General features: G+C 48.4%; 3 protein-coding genes across 3 annotated transcripts; all 3 read left to right on the top strand.

Moving 5' to 3' along the window:
• Positions 1-40: 40 nt before the first annotated feature.
• LOC142990393 (protein disulfide-isomerase A3-like) lies at positions 41-5,173 on the top strand. Its single transcript, XM_076140178.1, has 13 exons — positions 41-488; positions 592-670; positions 1,305-1,422; positions 1,826-1,933; positions 2,126-2,255; positions 2,451-2,564; positions 2,662-2,787; positions 2,903-3,085; positions 3,184-3,292; positions 3,461-3,589; positions 3,751-3,830; positions 4,041-4,098; positions 4,194-5,173. The coding sequence occupies exons 1-13, from the start codon at positions 346-348 to the stop codon at positions 4,281-4,283; spliced, it is 1,467 nt and encodes a 488-aa protein (XP_075996293.1). The 5' UTR covers positions 41-345; the 3' UTR covers positions 4,284-5,173.
• A 120-nt stretch (positions 5,174-5,293) lies between these two features.
• On the top strand, positions 5,294-9,527 carry cct3 (chaperonin containing TCP1, subunit 3 (gamma)). Its single transcript, XM_076140174.1, has 14 exons — positions 5,294-5,403; positions 5,984-6,045; positions 6,506-6,556; positions 6,641-6,703; positions 6,805-6,901; positions 7,173-7,290; positions 7,371-7,557; positions 7,644-7,793; positions 7,981-8,113; positions 8,204-8,285; positions 8,412-8,592; positions 8,676-8,921; positions 9,099-9,230; positions 9,323-9,527. The coding sequence occupies exons 1-14, from the start codon at positions 5,376-5,378 to the stop codon at positions 9,413-9,415; spliced, it is 1,623 nt and encodes a 540-aa protein (XP_075996289.1). The 5' UTR covers positions 5,294-5,375; the 3' UTR covers positions 9,416-9,527.
• Positions 9,528-10,608: 1,081 nt separating this feature from the next.
• On the top strand, positions 10,609-13,955 carry glmp (glycosylated lysosomal membrane protein). Its single transcript, XM_076140166.1, has 7 exons — positions 10,609-10,740; positions 11,345-11,515; positions 12,099-12,197; positions 12,287-12,454; positions 12,723-12,941; positions 13,254-13,522; positions 13,612-13,955. The coding sequence occupies exons 1-7, from the start codon at positions 10,618-10,620 to the stop codon at positions 13,784-13,786; spliced, it is 1,224 nt and encodes a 407-aa protein (XP_075996281.1). The 5' UTR covers positions 10,609-10,617; the 3' UTR covers positions 13,787-13,955.
• The last annotated feature ends 192 nt before the right edge of the window (positions 13,956-14,147 follow it).

Genomic DNA, 14,147 nt, shown 5'->3' with positions numbered 1-14,147 from the left:
CCATTCGGATGCAAAGATGGCGTCGCTTTTGCTCGCTACTTACCAATGAGAGCGCTGAAGACAGCTACGACTAGTTAGCGAACAAGCTAAAGGAAACACAGTAGTCCGAACATCACAATAAGAGCACCGTTGGGAACGACACCAGGCGCGCTCCGAGTTCATTATTGTGACGAAATTTTGTTTCCTCTTGAAAACAGACGGAATTTCAGACGTCTTTCGCCAGTATCGTTTTTTCCACGAAGCCGTTCACTGGGTGGAGTTTTGTTTTGGAAAATGTAACCGGAAACATGCGTTACTACGCAACGCATTGACGCCGGCTCTGTTTTCTTCTTTTGCTCCGCCGTCATGGCGGCCGCCGTGTGCCTCGCGCTGGTGTCTCTGTTGGCTGCGGTGTCCGGGCGGAAGAACGCGCTCGAGCTCGGGGACGCGGACTTCGACTATCTGTCCTCCGAGCACGAGACCATGCTGGTGTCCTTCTACGCTCCATGGTAACCGTGACGTCAGCTTTAGCGTTGCTGCAACCTCCTTTGATCTAATCGCCGCTCCTCCTGCTTCCTGTCTCCTTTGTCTTTTGCTTCCTGTCTCCTTCAGGTGTGGCCACTGCAAGAAAATGGCGCCAGAGTTTGAGAAGGCAGCTAGCAAGCTGAAGGGAACGGTGCAGCTAGCAAAGGTAACACCTGTCTCTCCATCCTCACCCGTCTCTCTGTCCTAACCTGTCTCTCTGTCCCCACCCGTCTCTCTGTCCTAACCTGTCTCTCTGTCCCCACCCGTCTCTCTGTCCCCACCCATCTCTCTGTCCTCACTCGTCTCTCTGTCCCCACCCGTCTCTCTGCCCCCACCCGTCTGCCTGTCCTCACCTGTCTCTCTGTCCTCACCTGTCTCTCTGTCCTCACCTGTCTCTCTGTCCTCACCTGTCTGCCTGTCCTCACCCGTCTGCCTGTCCTCACCCGTCTGCCTGTCCTCACCTGTCTGCCTGTCCTCACCCGTCTGCCTGTCCTCGCCTGTCTCTCTGTCCCCGCCCGTCTCTCTGTCCCCACCCGTCTCTCTGTCCCCACCCGTCTCTCTGTCCTCACCTGTCTCTCTGTCCCCACCCGTCTCTCTGTCCCCACCCGTCTCTCTGTCCCCACCCGTCTCTCTGTCCCCACCCGTCTCTCTGTCCCCACCCATCTCTCTGTCCCCACCCGTCACTCTGTCCTCACCCGTCTGCCTGTCCTCACCTGTCTGCCTGTCCTCACCTGTCTGCCTGTCGTCACGAGTCTCTCTGTCCTCACCCGTCTCTCTGTCCTCACCCGTCTCTCTCTCAGGTGGACTGTACGTCTCACTCAGAGACGTGTGGGCGTTTCGGGGTCTCTGGTTATCCCACACTAAAGATCTTCAGGAATGGCAGAGACTCCGCCCCCTACGACGGCCCACGCACAGCTGGTAAGCAAACAACAACAAAACCTGCAAGATCCCCTGGATGTAACTTTAGGGGGTCTCCCCTTATAAGGCGGGGCCAGGAGGCGGGGCCAGGACATTTAGATGGACCCGACCTTTACCGGCGTACAGACGCCTCAAACTAAAACAATACTGATTAGATTGATGCTCAGTTTGATCAGTATTGATCACAGCTTTATTTAAAGTGTCTCAGTAAACTTAACATAGAATCATAACATAGGACAACACACACACACACACACACACACACACACACACACACACACACGCGTGCGCGCAAGCTCCTCTGTCGTACCGTTCCATCTTGTGTGTGTGTGTGTGTGTGTGTGTGTGTGTGTGTGTGTGTGTGTGTGTGTGTGTGTGTGTGTGTGTGTGTGTGTGTATTCAGATGGTATCTATCACTACATGAAGAAACAGACTGGTCCAGATTCTGTTCATTTGAAGACTGAGGAAGACCTGAAAGCCTTCATCAACAACTATGACGCCAGCATCATCGGTAAGAGACACTGAATGCGCTCTGGCCCTCTGTGTGGCGTGACGAGTCGTGTGGCGTTGTGATGAGTCCTGTGGCGTTGTGACGAGTCGTGTGGCGTTGTGATGAGTCGTGTGGCGTTGTGACGAGTCGTGTGGCGTTGTGACGAGTCGTGTGGCGTTGTGACGAGTCGTGTGTGTGCGTGTTGCTTTTCAGGCGTGTTCTCTGGTGCTAGAAGCTCTGGACTGGCAGAGTTTCTGAAGGCCGCTGGTTTACTGAGGGAGCAGTTCAGGTTTGCCCACAGCACAGAGCTGAGGATGGGGGCGGAGCATGGAGCAACCACAGAGTGAGTACTGACCTTTCACCTGAAGGCCACAGTGACCTCTGCTTCTTTATGTCTCTGACCCTGGTATGTGTGTGTGTGTGTGTGTGTGTGTGTGTGTGTGTGTGTGTGTGTGTGTGTGTGTGTGTGTGTGTGTGTGTGTGTGTGTGTGTGTGTGTGTGTGTGTGTGTGTGTGTGTGTGTGTGTGTGTGTGTGTAGGCGTGTGTTGCTGTTCAGGCCTCCCAGACTGGCTAATAAGTTTGAGGACAGTGTTGTTGTCTTCACCGACCATTTGACCATCGGATCCTTGAGACGCTTCATCAGAGACCACATGTAAGACTGTGTGTGTGTGTGTGGTGTGTGTTCTCTGTAACTTACTTGCCTTCATGAAATCATTTCTCTGTCTCTCTCTCTGTCTCTCTGTCTGCAGTTACGGTGTGTGTCCTCACATGACCATGGAGAACAGAGATAGGTTGCGGGTTCGCGACCTGCTGACAGCATTCTACGATCTTGACTACCAGCACAATGTACGAGGTTCCAACTACTGGAGGAACAGGTACACACACGTACACACACGTACACACACGCACACACACACACACACACACACACACACACACACACACACACAGACCGTGGCTAGTAATTATCCCCTTCCCTCCTGTTCCCAGGGTGATGAAGGTGGCATCCCAGTATTCAGGGCGGGGCTTGACCTTCTCAGTAGCCAATAAGGAAGACTTCCTGTCGGAGCTGGAGGATGATTTTGGCCTGGGAACATCCGATGGAGGAGAGCTGCCATTCATCACCATCAGGACCAAACTAGGCCACAAGTTCACCATGAGAGAGGAGTTCACGTCAGTATTCAGGCAAAACCCGACTAACTTTAATGAAACCCGGCTTATTTTGTCAGCCTGTTTTACTGCCTGTGTGTGTGTGTGTGTGTGTGTTACAGGACAGACGGTCAGTCTCTGCAGAGGTTCTTAGATGATTTCTTTGCAGGTCGACTCAAACGTTACATCAAATCGGAGCCAATCCCAGAGAGAAACAACAATGCTGTGAAGGTGTGTGTCTGTGTGCACATGTGTGTCAGTGACGTGTGTTTCAGTGGTGTGTGTGCGTGTTTCAGTGACGTGTGTTTCTCTCTGTCTCTCTCTCTCTCTGTCTCTCTCTCTCTCTCTCTCTCTCTCTCTCTCTCTCTCTCTCTCTCTCTCTCTCTCTCTCTGTGTCAGTTTGTGGTTGCTGAGTCGTTTGATGACATCGTTAACGATGGTGATAGAGACGTCCTCGTGGAGTTTTACTCTCCATCCTGTCTGCATTGTAAAAAACTTGAACCAGTCTACAAAGAGCTGGCTGACACGGTACACACACACACACACATTCACACAATGACGTTAGTTTTAGGTTCTGAAAGTCTTCAAATGTTGGATAAACTCAGCCAATGAGATCTGAATGATCTGTCTGTCTGTCTCTCTCTCTCCCACTCTCTGTCTGTCTGTCTGTCTGTCTGTCTCCATTTCAGCTGTATGCTGATCCTTACATTGTCATTGCTAAGATGAACGCTGTGGACAATGACATCCCACTGGGTTATGATGTACAAGGGTGAGACAGAAGGAGAGAGACACTTTAATGGGTAGTGAGACACGGGAGTTAGAGGGGAGTGAGACAGGGTGGTGTGTGTGTGGACAGTGTCTATCTTACAATGCTATAAGTCACTGACAGAAGTTTGCTCTCTCTCTCTGTCTTTGTCCGTCTCTCTATCTCTCTCTGTCTGTCTTTCTCTCTGTCTCTCTGTCTGTCTCTGTCTCTCAGGTATCCAACCATCTACTTTGCTCTGGCAGGTAAAAAGGATGAGCCAATACGATATGAGGTAACACAACACACACACACACTGTGAGCTGTTGTTGAGTAGACGGGGTTCATCCTGTGAGGACTATAAATGTGGTTTGTTTGTTTGAATCTCAGGGAGGTCGAGAAGTCAAAGACTTTCTGAAGTTCCTGAAGCGGGAGGCGACTCACCCGCTTGTGATCAGCGGCGTGAAGGTTGAGCTCTGATCTTCATCACAGCGCCCCCACCTGGAAGATATTAAGATCTGCTCTCTGTGGTTCATCAGATACAGCGCCACCTACAGGCCACTGGAGGCTGTGGTCAAGTGTGGTTATGTTTGAAGCACAACACAAGTTGTATTATTTATTTGTGCTTCTCTTCAGGTCTGTAGGTCTCTGATGGACCCTTATGGATCCATGAACACGTGTTAGAGCCTCTAAAGCTCCTCTACATGAAGACAGAAGCTTAGTTACAGACTAATATGTTGACCTCTGACCTTTGACCCTGAACCCTCTGTATGTTGTCATGGATCTCTATCATATAGTAACTACCGGGTCCTTCTCCTCAGTCTGCAGCTGGTGTGATGAAGCAGCTGAGAGGAAGTAGAGCAGATAAACATGCTGGCTGTCGTGAGAACAAACAGTGGAAGAAGAACAACATAGATGTGAGGAGCCTCATTACATCATCACACAGCTCACTGAGTGAATCCAGGAGAGATGCCGAGCTTTTATTGTGGAGGGCAGAACTTCTATCTTTGTGCTGTAGAAGAAGAAACAACCACATGGATCCATAAGGGTTCATTAGAGACCTACAGACCTGAAGAGGAGAAGAACATCTACACACAGACAGAGGAACACACAGAGGGCAGAGGTGAAGAGATGATTATTAAATCACTGGAGTCTCACTTTGACACTTTGTTGGTGTCCTGCTCACTTTACTGTTTATTTATTTTCATTTGTACTTATTCATGTGATGCACATTTACTCATGGATGTTTGTAGTTTAACGCTAATATGTATTTTTATTTGTTGAAGCCTTTTGTACCTCGTGAGATATTTGTGTTTACTGGTTGCTCTGAGCCTCAGACTGTCCGGCTTAACCCAATAATTAAATCATTTATAGTGAACCTGTGTTTACGTCTTCACTCGCATCACTTCCTGCTGTTGTGTATGAGCTTCATTTCGGTGAAACTTTCCGGTGCGACAGTCGCGCGCGTGCTCGTCAATCAACGCTAACGTCTCAGGCTCGCGGCTCCACTTAGCCCCTCCTCTTTGACTCCTCCCTCCTCGTGCCTCGCAGAAGCTTCCAGACGCCGTCAGGATGATGGGCCAGCAGGTACTCGTGCTCAGTAAGTACCGAAAGGAAAGAAGCGAAATGTCGCCCGCTGACTCTCGTCTTCGTGCTGCGGCGTTGCTTTCTCCCGGCGCCTCTTTCTGCTCCGTTAAATGGCCGTTGGCTGTTAGCATCGCTCGCGCGTGTGCTCCGCCCTAGTGACCGCACGCTCTAAGGCGGCTAGCATGCTAACCCGGCTAGTTAGCTCGGTGCTCGCTGGAATGAGGCTGTAGCGCTAACAGACAATGAGGGAGGCCCTGGGCGGATATTAGCTAAGCTAGGCTAGGCTAAGCTAACTGCATGTACATTAGTCAGCATGTTCAGGTTGCTATGTGCTAGCCGGTTAGCGCTGCTAGCTTTGATCCTCTTGTCTGCTGGAACGATGCACGCACGTTATGAGAGGCATTGGAGCTATTTTGACTGTAAAGATAAACCCCACTAAGGTCCAAATGTCTTTCAGACATCAGCAGACACTTTCAGACATCAGCAGACAGATGAAAGACATATTCTCAAACCGTTCATGCCATATAAGGTGAAACGTCATTAAGTGTCTGAATGTGGCGTTTTTTGCTGACTTCCTGCTTCTCTCCTTTCAGACCAAAACATTAAGAGAGAATCTGGACGCAAAGTCCAGACTGGAAACATCAACGCAGCCAAGGTGAGTAGAAGAAGAACTGCGTCCATAGCAGACCCTAACATAGTAACATGACATCATCCTTTTGGGTCAATCCAAACAAATGAAGTATTTCATAGTTGTGTGTGTGTGGATGGAAAATGGCTGCTGGCTAACGAGTACTAAGCCTTTTTTTGCTGAGATGGATGTCTGTTCCAGCAGGGCCTTGACTTTATAAACCAGACTAAAGTCATATATGGCAGTGTTAAGTGTTTAAGCTCCACATTCTGTGAACCCCTAGCCATTTGATCAAATGTGGGATGTTTTATTACACTGAGCTCAGTGTCTCTCCTCTCACAGATCTGAGGGAGGAAGTCCATCGAAATAACAGATTTGTTTTGGAAATGAAAGATTCTTCATGTATCTAATGAGCCCAATCACATGAAGTCAGCATAGAGCCCTTACACACAATGTCCATATGTTAATCTCTGTCTGTGTGTGTCAGACTATAGCAGATGTGATCAGGACCTGCCTCGGCCCTCGGGCCATGATGAAGGTAAGAACAAAAACACACTGACCCCAAGCTCTGAATGTCTGCATCATTCATACAAACCACCCTACTGTGTGTATGTGTGTGTAGATGCTGCTCGACCCCATGGGAGGGATTGTGATGACTAACGATGGTAACGCCATCCTAAGAGAGGTGAGACCACAGTTTCCTCCTAAAACAGGAAGTCATGTTGAAGTGATGCGGTAGTAAGCAGCGTTATGAGGCCTGACCCTTGCTTGTCTCCATGGTAACAGATCCAGGTTCAGCATCCTGCGGCCAAATCCATGATTGAGATCAGTCGTACGCAGGATGAAGAGGTGGGAGATGGGACCACCTCAGTCATCATCCTGGGTAAGGTGTGTGTATGTGTGTGTGTTTTGAGTGTGTAAGCAGGACATAAGATAAACATAACGTTTAATTACTCCTGCTGCACAATGCAAAGGTCACATGGAACCCTAACACACACAGGGAGGTTTGTGTATGTTTTTGATTATATTCATTCACTTTGGACAATTGATTGTAAATTGTAATCATTTTCCTTAAATGACCGCTTCAGTTTGTTCAGTTTCATACTGTGTGAGGTCAGATCCACTTGACTTAGTGTGTGTGTGTGTGTGTATAGCTGGTGAGATGCTCTCTGTAGCTGAGCAGTTCCTGGAGCAGCAGATGCATCCGACTGTCATCATCAGTGCGTACAGACAGGCTCTGGAGGACATGCTGGAGACCCTGAAGGAGATCAGGTACACGCGCACACACACACACAAAGCAGAAGGTGTGGCTGCAGGCAGGATGCAGGGTTAATGTCTGACCCCGCCTCCAGCGCCCCCGTGGACACGTCGGACCGCTCCATGATGCTGAAGATCGTCCACTCAGCCATCAACACCAAAGCTCTGAGCCGCTGGTCTGAGATGGCGTGCAGCATCGCCCTGGACGCCGTCCGCACCGTCGAGCTGGAGGAAAACGGACGCAAAGAGATCGACATCAAGAAGTACGCCAAGGTGGAAAAGGTACCAGGAGCACTGTGACCATGGCAACCACTCCAAAACGTGCCTGGTCTTTGTCATTTAGAGTAACAGTGCATGTGTGTGTGTAGGTCCCTGGGGGAATCATTGAGGACTCGTGTGTGTTGCGTGGAGTGATGGTGAATAAAGACGTGACTCACCCGAGGATGAGGCGAATGATCAAAGAGCCCAGGATCCTCCTGCTGGACTGTTCACTGGAGTACAAGAAAGGGGAGAGCCAGGTACACACACACACACACACACACACACACACACACACACACACACACACACACACACACACACACACACACACACACACACACACACACACACACACACACACACACACACACACACTAGTCGTTGTAATATGTGTGTGCCTGCGCGCGTGCTAACTTGCGCCGGTGTGTGTGTGTGTGTGCGCAGACGGACATTGAGATCAGTAAGGAGGAAGACTTTGCCAGGATCCTTCAGATGGAGGAAGAGTACATCCAGCAGATCTGTGAAGACATCATCAGGCTGAAGCCAGACCTGGTGTTCACTGAGAAAGGGATCTCTGGTGAGGGGGCGGGGTATAATGAGGGGGCGGGGTTTAATGAAGGGGTGTGTTTGTTGTATATTCATGTAAACAGGAAGTTCTCCCCCTCAGATTTGGCTCAACACTACCTGGTGAAGGCAAACATCACTGCCATCCGCCGTGTCAGGAAGACCGACAACAACCGCATCGCTAGGTAACACAGCAGCCAATCAGATCTCAGAGTCCAAGTCTACCTCAACCAACACAGCAACTAACCCCCTCCCTCTCTCCCTCCCTCTTTGTCTCTCTTTCTCCCTCCCTCTCTGTCTCTCTCCCCCAGGGCATGCGGTGCTCGTATTGTGAGTCGTACTGATGAGCTGCGTGAGGAAGACATTGGTACTGGCGCCGGGCTGTTTGAGGTGAAGAAGATTGGTGATGAGTACTTTGCCTTCGTCACCGAGTGCAAAGACCCTAAAGCCTGCACGATTCTGCTGAGAGGAGCCAGCAAGGAGATCCTGGCGGTGAGGCTGACTCCTCTTCCTCACCATTCTAAACCCTCCGACATGTCAGCAGTTATTGATGTGGTCCCTCATTTCCTGTTTAGGAGGTGGAGAGGAACCTTCAGGATGCCATGCAGGTGTGTAGGAACGTTCTGCTGGATCCCTTCCTGCTGCCGGGGGGCGGAGCCGTGGAGATGGCGGTGTCCAAGCGTCTGACTGAGCGTTCACGCTCCATGACGGGAATCGAACAGTGGCCCTACCGTGCTGTCGCCCAGGCCTTGGAGGTCGTCCCCCGGACCTTGATCCAGAACTGCGGCGCCTCCACCATCCGAGTGCTGACATCACTTAGGGTATGACATCATTACATTATGTGACGGGCCGACCCAAAGCTCTCTGGGAAGACCAGGAGGAACCCTGAACCTCAGCAGAGAGATTCCTCCTCCAGGAACGGCTGGACGAGCAACAGGAACTAGAAGCTACTCAGTTTAACCATCTCTTTCTGTGTGTGTGTGTGTGTGTGTGTGTAGGCCAAACACACTCAGGAGAACAGTGTGTCCTGGGGTGTAGATGGTGAAACAGGTTGTCTGTCTGACATGACCACTCTGGGAATCTGGGAGCCACTGGCTGTCAAAGCTCAGACATACAAGACTGCTGTGGAGGTGAGACAACTGCCTGTGTGTCTGTCTGTAGGATGAATTGATTTTGGTTCTGTTCTGTGATTGTGCTTCTGTTCACTGCTCTTCCCCATCAGACGGCCATCTTGTTGCTGCGTATCGATGACATCGTTTCAGGTCATAAGAAGAAGGAAAGCGGGGAGCAGATGGGAGGAGGCGGAGCTGAGTAAAGACCCAAGACCCGCCCCACTGTGTTTGTGCATTTGGTTTCTTCTGTTTATGTGTGTGTGTTGGGGCCACGTCACTGCAACCTAATAGTTCAATAAAATTCCAGAAGTTAAAGTTAAAGTTGTGTGTGTGTGTGTTTTAATTGAAAGTAGAATTTGAGGCTCTGGATCAAGGTTTTTCAGATATTGCAATGAAATGATCACTTTTGGAGCATAGATAAGTGAGACTGCTTCTGTGGTTACCCTCAGTTACCACTAGATGGTAGCAGAGGCTTTAGATTGATTTGACAGGAACAGAGCACAGATTGTTGTCATTGGTGTAAATGTGGCAGATTGACCTGAAGAAGCAAAAACACATGTCCATTTTATGTAGACATGCCAGCACACGGTAGGTGAGACACATGCCTGAAACTGATGCAGCAGAACAGGACTTGGTCTGATTGGTTGAAGAAAACGGTGACATGAACCTTTGCAGCAGTAATGTGAGGCACCATGACGAAGTGTGCAACATCTGCTCGTCACACGTGGGTCAGACCTTAGGGAAGTGGATGATGGGCTGATCCAGACCCTGGTTCATGTTTGTGTCATGTTTTGGAGGGAGGGGTTGCACACTGACTGGCGCTCCCACATCATAGCTCCTTATGGCAGTGATGAAGGAGCAGAACATTCATCTTCTGACAGACGTGCCGGTGTTGCAGTTTGTCCTCTGCTCTTAGTTTTATCGTGTATTTTATGAACTTGACACATTTTGTTGATAATCCAGAAAGATTAAAACTTTTTTCCTCATTTCTGCCAAACAAACATCGGGGGAAACAAACCAAACTGAAATCTGTTGTAACCTAACAGCTGGGACACTGATGTTTCTAATCTTACTGAAACACAATGTGTGTAACAGTTAAGTCTCAATTTGAGATCATTTCATATCCCAATGAAATTGAGTGCAAGTACAAATATTTAAAATAAATGAATAAAGAAAAAGACAACTACATGAATTCAGCAAACCACAAAAATACAGCAAGAAACAAGATTTATTTCTTCAATTAGATAAGCAATAATAAGTATTGGTTCATTTAGAAAGTGCTTGTTCAACCTAATCAAAGTAAAGCGTTGCGTTCCTGTGATTGGCTGACAAGCACAGGAGGCGTGGCAAATGAAGTCAGCTGACATTGTTAACTTGTCACATGACGCTGTCGGTCATAACAAAGATGGCGGCGACTGAGACGCTGAAGTCGTGCTCCACTTTTTCACTTATTCCTTATTTTTCTTTAATGTTTTTGTTTTCTACTTTTGGTTTTCCATCCAGCGGAGCAGAGAAACACCAAAGAAAGGTGAGAAAAGAGGCTCGCGCTCAGAATGACATTTAAAAAAGAACATGATTTAGTTTTGTATCAACAATAACGACGAAACATTTATACACACACATTTAAGTGATAAACCACGGAGCTTTAAATTAGGAATCGATGTCGTGATTCTAGAATTTATTCACTTAGTATAATGTAAATCACGTGGTCGTTACATTCGTTTCCAAAACGAATCAAATTGAGCAGAATAGAGAAGTTGAACAGTAAAAACAAACCTTCAACAAATCGAACTTAATTGATTTGAGCGTTAATCTTACACAGATGCAAGTAAGATTAAATAATAATTAATTTAATAAATATAATTGCAAAGTATTAACATTTAAAAAAGATTGGGCAATAATAAATGTATAAAACTGCATTTTACATTTTATAATTACATTAATACAAAAAGTGTAATTCTTCTTTCTGCCAGCTTTATTAGTATAAAAACACGTTTTTGTTCTGACAAAATAAGATAAATCTGTTTATTATAATAATTCAGTCAATCAATTTCTCACTGATCCAAGTCTGCAACCCAATCAGGAATCAGCTGCTGGGTCCCTGACCTTTGACCCCTCCCTCCCTCCCCCAGCTCTCCTTCCAGTTGAATCCTGGGCTGAACACCTCCGTGCCCCACCATGATGTGGGTCTGTTGCACGTCCGGGCGCTGGGCCACAACGATACGCTTCACTTCCTGTTTTGCAACCTGGGGGCGCCGACACTTCTGCTGGTCCACACCGACACCAACGCCTCGGTGCTGCAGGTCCGTCCGTTCATCCTCACAAACACAAATCACTGAAAGAAAGAATTGAAGATTGAAAAAATTTAAACAAGATATTCCAATAAAGCAAATCACTTAACAATCTATGAGGTCTGCTGACAGGAAGAGGGGGGAATGAACTTCCTGTAGAGTTTGAAACATCTGAACAGCCTGAGACTCCGTCCAGCAGAGGGCACTGCCTCCTCTGGCTGGAGGATGAAACATGGATGAATCATTTGCTAACAGAAAGTTGCACATTTTAATATTTAATATCTAAATGACGGTGTTGTGTTGATGTTCACTGCAGCAACGAGTGTCCTGATTAAAAATAATCAAATTAATGTAAAATCTGAAAAACATCAAATTTATATATGGACTCAACTAAATATTTATTATTATTATTATTATTATTATTGTGCCAGCTCATCTCATATGCCATGACAACATGAATTTGGTAACCAATCACAGGAGAGCATGATCAATGTGGGGGCGTGGCCTGATGGGTTCAGTGTGGTGAAACACCAGAAAATACTAACATGACCGACGAGACTCTGAACATGCTTGGCGTTCATCGTGTCGTCCGCAGGTCGACTGGGACCATTTCCTGAACCGAAATGTCAGCGGCAGCCTGAGGGTGGAGCCAGAGAGCAGTGTGGTGTCCAGCAGCGGCCTCGTGTTCAGCAGAGTGAGACGGCGCTCGTCTTCCACCTCTGAAACAAATGTTTCTCCTTTTTAATGGAAAGAAAAAGACTCAAGTCTCTGTTTTTCTCTCAGCTTTGGGAGTTTGACGATGTCAACGACACGGCGGTCCCCGAGCGTCTTTTCCCGCCCGTGGAGCTGCAGAGTTTGGTCTGGTCTGCTGTCAACCTGACGGGGGAGTCGGCTTTGCTCTGCGGTTCAGACGATTCGCCGAGCTTCATTAACGGCTCGCTGTGCCTGCAGGTCAGAGGTCAAGCCGACATGTCAGCACCACGTTTCACCTCTGAACTTTAGTTTCTTTAGTGTGTGTGTGTGTGTGTGTGTGTGTGTGTGTGTGTGTGTGTGTGTGTGTGTGTGTGTGTGTGTGTGTGTGTGTGTGTGTGTGTGTGTGTGTGTGTGTGTGTGTGTGTGTGTGTGTGTGGTCATGACCCTTTCTGTAGCAGGTGATGATGAAGCTTTGCTCAAGTTCAGTTTTGTCTTTAATCATTTGTTCCTTCTTTGGTCTTTTCAGTTCTCAGCATTTGACGCGATGGGGCGTGGTCAGGCATGGCCCCGCCTCCTCCACAATGCAGACTCCTCCCAGTTGCGGGTGTGGCTTGAAGGTGTGTTGCCTAGGGCGACTCGCTCCAGGTTCTCACTGGAGCTGCAGGCAGTGGGCGGAGCTTATCCTCTGGACAAAGTGAATGTTCTTCGTTCCATCGATGACGAATTCATGCCGTCGATATTTCAGGTAACGGAGTTTAAGTTCAGTGCAGGACAAAGTCAAATCCATACGTTTTATGAAAGAGATAAACTAAAGTCAAAGAATTCTAGCTTTCAAACCTGAACTGTCATTCAAACTCTGCTGGTCTCCGTGACGACGACTACATGACGCAACAGCACAATAATCCTTCACCATCAAAGTTCTAAGACTTCTTATTATATTTCTAAACTTTGCCTGCATGTTTTAATCAGTAAGAAGAAATGGGCTCATCCGAACAGAAGCTGCAGCGGCGTCCTGATGAGGTCTTTGTCCCGCCTTTGTCCCCCGTCTGTCCACCAGGTGTCTCAGTGGCTGTCGTCTTCTGACAGCTCGGGGGATTCGGTATTCGTTCAGTGGAAGCCTGTGGCGTTCCGGCGCTCCAGTCCGACCCTGGAAGACGCCACGCCGTGTCGGCACTCGGCTCCGACGCTGCTGAACGGGTCCGCGGCGGCTTCGGCCTCCGGTCTGATCCAGGCTTTCTACGGAGCCAGACGGGAAACCTTCGGCCTCAATATGACCTTCGGGATGGCCGGAGAGCCATTCTACAACGCCACCCGGTTCCTCAGCTGGTACTGCGCTCTTCACTTTCTGTTAAATTCCAAATGTTTCAATGGGGAAAATATAAGGTCTTCTTCTTCTCTGGTGGCTTCTCTGTCAGGACGCTGCTGGTGGGTGTCGGCTCTCCTCCGCTCGACTCTTTCTCCCCATTGGTTCTCGCCATCATGGCGGTCGGCTTGGGAACTCCCATGATCCTCTTGCTGCTGGGCGGAGTCTGCGTCTGTGTACGCAAGATGACCGCGCCCCCGTCATCTGCCTACGAGCCAATCAACTGAGGCCTCCTTTAGTTGGGGAGAACTCAACTTTTGATTGACGCATGTGACGGACGTGTGACAGCAAACTGTATCGTCCAATCAGGGCCGGGGACTTGAATATTAACTGTTTATGAACTTCCTGTTTTCAAAATTGTTTTTTAAAAAATGAAATAAAAAGGTTTTAATCAGACATTTACAGAATGATGACGTCACTCTGACCACTTCAAACAAATGTGTGGGACATTGAAGTCACTAAACAAACATCTCAGACTTTAGTTCCTTGAAACTAAATGTCAGATATTTAATTCACCGCTCCTACACTAACCCTACATCCGGAACCTGTGCACCAGGTGGCCCCGAGTACCCACGCAGCAGCAGCGCC

This window comes from Genypterus blacodes, unplaced genomic scaffold (genome assembly GCF_046128005.1).
Source record: "Genypterus blacodes isolate CSIRO-AG114 ecotype Tasmania unplaced genomic scaffold, CSIRO-AGI_Gbla_v1 ptg000521l_1, whole genome shotgun sequence".
Lineage (NCBI taxonomy): Eukaryota > Metazoa > Chordata > Actinopteri > Ophidiiformes > Ophidiidae > Genypterus > Genypterus blacodes.
The sequence above is the reverse complement of the archived record's forward strand: the minus strand, read 5'-3'. Positions and strand labels throughout refer to the sequence as shown.

Bases quoted from the DNA above. Each gene is read 5' to 3' on its own strand.
- LOC142990393 (XM_076140178.1), top strand. From the start codon at position 346: ATGGCGGCCGCCGTGTGCCTCGCGCTGGTGTCTCTGTTGGCTGCGGTG. The intron at 3,293-3,460 runs GTGTGTGTCTGT...TCTCTGTGTCAG, and splicing joins GAAACAACAATGCTGTGAAG to TTTGTGGTTGCTGAGTCGTT. The intron at 4,099-4,193 runs GTAACACAACAC...TTTGAATCTCAG, and splicing joins ATGAGCCAATACGATATGAG to GGAGGTCGAGAAGTCAAAGA.
- cct3 (XM_076140174.1), top strand. From the start codon at position 5,376: ATGATGGGCCAGCAGGTACTCGTGCTCA. The intron at 6,046-6,505 runs GTGAGTAGAAGA...TGTGTGTGTCAG, and splicing joins GAAACATCAACGCAGCCAAG to ACTATAGCAGATGTGATCAG. The intron at 8,922-9,098 runs GTATGACATCAT...GTGTGTGTGTAG, and splicing joins GAGTGCTGACATCACTTAGG to GCCAAACACACTCAGGAGAA.
- glmp (XM_076140166.1), top strand. From the start codon at position 10,618: ATGGCGGCGACTGAGACGCTGAAGTCGTGCTCCACTTTTTCACTTATT. The intron at 11,516-12,098 runs GTCCGTCCGTTC...TGTCGTCCGCAG, and splicing joins CCAACGCCTCGGTGCTGCAG to GTCGACTGGGACCATTTCCT. The intron at 13,523-13,611 runs GTACTGCGCTCT...CTTCTCTGTCAG, and splicing joins GCCACCCGGTTCCTCAGCTG to GACGCTGCTGGTGGGTGTCG.